This window comes from Palaemon carinicauda, chromosome 4 (assembly GCF_036898095.1).
Source record: "Palaemon carinicauda isolate YSFRI2023 chromosome 4, ASM3689809v2, whole genome shotgun sequence".
Classification (NCBI taxonomy): Eukaryota; Metazoa; Arthropoda; class Malacostraca; order Decapoda; family Palaemonidae; genus Palaemon; species Palaemon carinicauda.
In genome coordinates, this window is record NC_090728.1 from 89,001,014 (window position 1) to 89,006,013 (window position 5,000).

At 33.3% G+C, this 5,000-nt stretch overlaps 1 protein-coding gene across 1 annotated transcript in view; it reads left to right on the forward strand.

Moving 5' to 3' along the window:
• The window catches only part of LOC137640049 (phenoloxidase 3-like), a 27,650-nt gene that overhangs the window by 1,009 nt on the left and 21,641 nt on the right, over positions 1 to 5,000 (forward strand). The window contains exons 2-4 of the mRNA XM_068372440.1: positions 1,765 to 1,893; positions 3,314 to 3,452; positions 4,278 to 4,384. Of these exons, the coding sequence (XP_068228541.1) occupies positions 1,795 to 1,893; positions 3,314 to 3,452; positions 4,278 to 4,384 (345 nt within the window). The 5' untranslated portion in view covers positions 1,765 to 1,794. The remainder of the gene's footprint in view (positions 1 to 1,764; positions 1,894 to 3,313; positions 3,453 to 4,277; positions 4,385 to 5,000) is intronic.

Sequence of the window (5,000 nt, forward strand, 5' to 3'; positions counted from 1 at the left end):
CTTTTTAGTTAGCGTATTTTTAATGCTTTATTTTTTAAATAGATTACACTAATTCATGAGAAATCAAAATAATGAATAGAATGAAGTCACATTAAACCCTTGGCCACTAAGAACGTCCTTGTCAATTGACTGCATGATTACAAAAATGACTTGCAGCTGGAACGGAAAATGACAAAACACTCTTAACTGAAAAATGTCCCTAACAGTTGACTGGAATTCAAGGCCGTTGGTATTGCTACCCATCTATTCCTCTGTACCATTGAAGAGGCAGGCATCTGACATTTTCTTGAATGACCGAAGACATAGAGATTATTACTATTATTACCTCCGCCAACGAAGTTGGAAGGAGGTTATGTTTTACCCCCTGTTTGTAAGTTTGTTTGCGTGTGTGTGTGTGTGTTTGTTTGTGAACAACTTCATGGCCGCAATTTTCATCGCAGAATAATGAAACTTGCAGGGATTAACTGTAATGCAAAAGGCTGAAAATTATCAACTATTGGAAGATCAAGGTCACGGTCAAGCAAAATATACAATTCACGTAATCAGCCATAAATTTAGACATCGTTGTCAGAGACTTCCGATTTGATTCACATTTGAGTGTATGAAAATTCACGCCAATTAATATATGGTATGATCAATGGTCAAGAAAAAAGTTAAATTCCGGTCATCAATCATACGGCCACAATTTTAATCGTAAAGTAATGAAACCAGCAGGGATGCTAAACTTTTATGTAAAGACCTGTTAAGATCGAAGGTCAAGGTCGAGTTCAAGGTCAAGCAAAAGGTCAAATTCCCGTCATCAATCATATGGCCACAATTTTAAGCGTAAAGTAATGATACTTGCTGGGATTTTAAACTGTTATGTTAAAGAACTGGAAATGATTAATTGATTCTGGGAAAGGCACGCTGATTTAAAAAAAAAAAAAAAAAAAAGAAAAAGAAAAAAAAAATAAGTTGCCGTGAGGAGGTTTGCACTCTTAAAGAATTTTTCTAGTTATCATTATTACCTCCGCCAACGAGGTTGGGAGGATCTTATGTTTTCGCCCCTATTTGTGTGTTTTTGAACAACTTCTTGGCCACAGTTTTACTCATAAGGAAGTGAAACTTTCGATGATTAATTATGCTTAGACGTGGAAGTGATTTAATTTTAAAAGTCTTAGGTCAAAGGTCGAGGTCAAGGTCAAGCAAAAGGTCGACCGAATTAACCCTACCCTATACCCCAAGTTCGCACATGGTTGTCACACAGATTTCAAATACGCCTACGATCTAAATTAATTCTGGGAAAGGCAAGCAGGGTCCGCGAAATAAGCTGCTGTTAGCGGAGGTCTGCACTCTCAGAGTGCTTTTATTATTATTATTATTATTATTATTATTATTATTATTATTATTATTATTATTATTATTATTTTTATTATTATTATTATTACTAGCTAAGCTACAACCCTAGTTGGAAAAACTGGATGCTATAAGTCCAAGGCCTCCAACAGGGAAAATAGCTCAGTGAGGAAAGGAAATAAGGAAACAAGTAGTAAGATCTTTTCTATGAAACGTTTGGGAGTAATTAAGAATAAGACTTAGATAAAATGAAGTACATAGAAGCTGCCATTTAGAGGTTAATAAGCTCGCAAAACTACTTCATACTCTCAGAAAACTCTCTCTCTCTCTCTCTCTCTCTCTCTCTCTCTCTCTCTCTCTCTCTCTCTCTCTCTCTCTCTCTCTCTCTCTCTCTCAAGTTTTTAATAAACTCTTGATTTGTTTCAACAGAGCTGATAGAAGAGGGTTCCACCAGTAATCATGGCTAGCGAGCAAATCCAGATCCTCGAGCTTTTCCAACACCCGTTCAGAGAGGGAGGCGGAGGTGGAGGCACCGGTATCACCTTCCCTTCAGATGGGGTAAGTAGTATCAGTCTTAATGATGTCAGGATTATTTAGCTTTATAGACTGTATCTTACAAAAATGTATGTTTACCGCACAAAGCAATGTTCTGTGATCAAAATGATACGTTCTACGCGTAATTCATGTGACTAGAATTCATACGGACCTTATTAGTATTTGGTGGTCGAACAATCCACGAAGCAATGAGGAAATGTAACATATATTTGTAATGATTTTTTTTTTACCTGATTAGAAGAGTCTATCGAACTGGTAAATCTAAGCCATTATTCTGTTCTAACAAGGATTTATAATGTTTGGAAATGCTCGTGGGACGTTCGAACATGAGTCCTTGAAGAAAATTAAAGCAGATGGAAGGAATTTGTCCTGAACAAACAAGCGCGTAATAAACAGAAATGCTGTTGCGGAAATTTTGATAAGATTCAACTGATGTGGAGAAAATGAGGGATGCAAAATAGCAAGTAAGATGAACAACTCTTTCGTTGCCGCAAATATTTGTCATTCAATTCTTTGAATGACAGATAGGAAACAGGTTTTCTATTAGGAATATGAAATAATACTGTTAGATATTTATCGATTTTGCAGTGATTATTCAACAGTAAGTGATGTTTAACTGACAGATACAAGGGATGATGATGACCCAGAAAAAAATCCCTCTAAGACGGTCGTAGTGGTGTCTTCAACTCGAAAAAAATCTGTTCATCGTAAAATTTAGAAATTCCTATCATACACCTAAATCTTTCCTTACCTTTTCCATTTTCTGCAAGTATTGAAAAAGGGATATATGCAAAACCAAAATGAGCGAAACGATCTCAAAATGAACCTTAAAAATTTATCTTTTTTTATGACAAAAATATCATGCAATGATTATGTAGATTAATATTGTGGTCAATAACTACCAATTTAGGTAACCGTATACCAACAAAAAGTTTACAGCAAGAACGCAGCCATTTATTGTATACAATTTCCAGTGAAGAATCATATATCTACTTAATTTTGCCTGAACCTGCATGCTTGCCTACACGAACTATAAGCTAGTAATACATACTATTATACATTTTTGAATATGTGTGTATAAGAAATTAAACTTAAAATGGTATAAATAAGATAATCAGAGATTGTGCAACTAAAAGGGTTTATTGGATAAAAAGTTGAGATCAGGTTTCCAATGACAAGGCAGCATATGTAGTGATATATTGAGCAATAAATGAATTTTTTATGCCTCAACTGTTCTATCATTGTTAATCAGTTTATAGCAATACATGACAATAAGAAACAATGCTGTATCTAATAACCTTGTGGCAGAAAAAAAATTGAAATACTTTCAATCGGAGGAACATAATTATAGAAATTAAGCAACTATGTATCAAAAGTCACTGTAGTTTTTCCGAGATAAATATGTATTTTTTACCCAATTCAGGGCGTTGCAACACGGGTAGGCCTTGGAGATCGAACACCGGACCTTGGCTACGCCACCACCATCCCAAGAGGGAGGGTTTTCTCGCCATTCTTCAAAGGACACCGCAGAGCGGCCAAGAGTCTCTGTGACTACTTTAATAGTACGAACAATTCTCTTAAGTGTATCTATTAACCACGGGCATCACCCTTACATGAATGTATACCTGTCTCTGAGTTTTTTTTTTTTCGTCATGATGATATCGTCCTATTCTCTTCTAAGATTTCATATATCTTTTTTTTTATGAGTTCTCTTGTTACCTTTCCGAAGTATGAATATCCCTTGCCTTCACAAGACTCCTCACAAGACTCCCTCTCGTAAAAGTAATGTGATTAAAAAGCCATATCATATATCCACAAGTCTTTGAAATTCTTCCTTTAATGGCCATTTGCTAGTGTATATTCTCTTCTAAAGACAGCCATTACTTGAATATTCTAATCAAATTCTGATAAAAAACGAAATTAAAATATAGCCACAGTCCCTACTTTCTGTTAGAAATTTGCCGTAAAAAAAAGAAGGTAAAAACCCTGGAATAAATGTTTAAATGTTGCCAGGAACTCACCGTTTTTATAAACGGATATGTTGACGTTAAGTAGTGCTATTAGGGTCACCAACCCGTAAAAGATGAAAACAGAGTAAAACAATAATTACGTTCGCCTGTATTTTACTGAAACACGGCTGTTATTATTATTATTATTATTAAAATAAGGAGTTTTACCAGCCCAATGAGTTAAGCTTGACTCTCACAGGGCTGGCCAGGCGGAGAATTTCCGATTAAAATAAAGAATTTTTTAAGTGTAATTATAAATAGTATTTTTGAGTACGAGAACATCCTTATAATTTTATAATACGAGTCCGCACAAAACTTCTATAAAATCCATCTATTGACGCTTGTATTCACACAAATTTCATTTCTGAAAATTTGCAGGAGCTCGTAATGCCAATGAACTGGTAAGGCTGGCTAAAGGATGCCAAAACCTGGTCAACGAGCAATTGTACATTTATGCCCTGTCCTTCGTCATCATTCGGAAACCGGTAAGAAACTCAAAACACTTCTACAGTATCTTTCTAAGTCTTGATAAAAGATTAATATCATATATATATATATATATATATATATATATATATATATATATATATATATATATATATATACAGTACATTTTGATTTCAGGAAAGATGATCACTGGCCTACAAGAAATGTCTAAAGTTTTAAATTTTTACTCTTAGTAAATCCCAAATTATATATAAATGAAAAGCAGAGTAGCAAATTGTTTTACTATACAAGCATATACATATATATTGTATGTATATATGTATATATATCCCTTTACTTTATGTATACATAAAATATTATATATATATGTATATAAATATATATATATAAATATATATATATATATATATATATATATATATATATATATTTATATATATATATATATAAATATATATATATATATAAATATATATATATATATATATATATATATATATATATATATATATATATATATATATATACAAACCGGACTATTTTTACTAGTTGATACAGCTGTGACAGGGTATCAGCACCAGGTGAGAGCATCAACCTTATCTGTCAAGATTTGATAAGAACTGGAAAATGTCTGTATTTCTAGCACCATCCTCT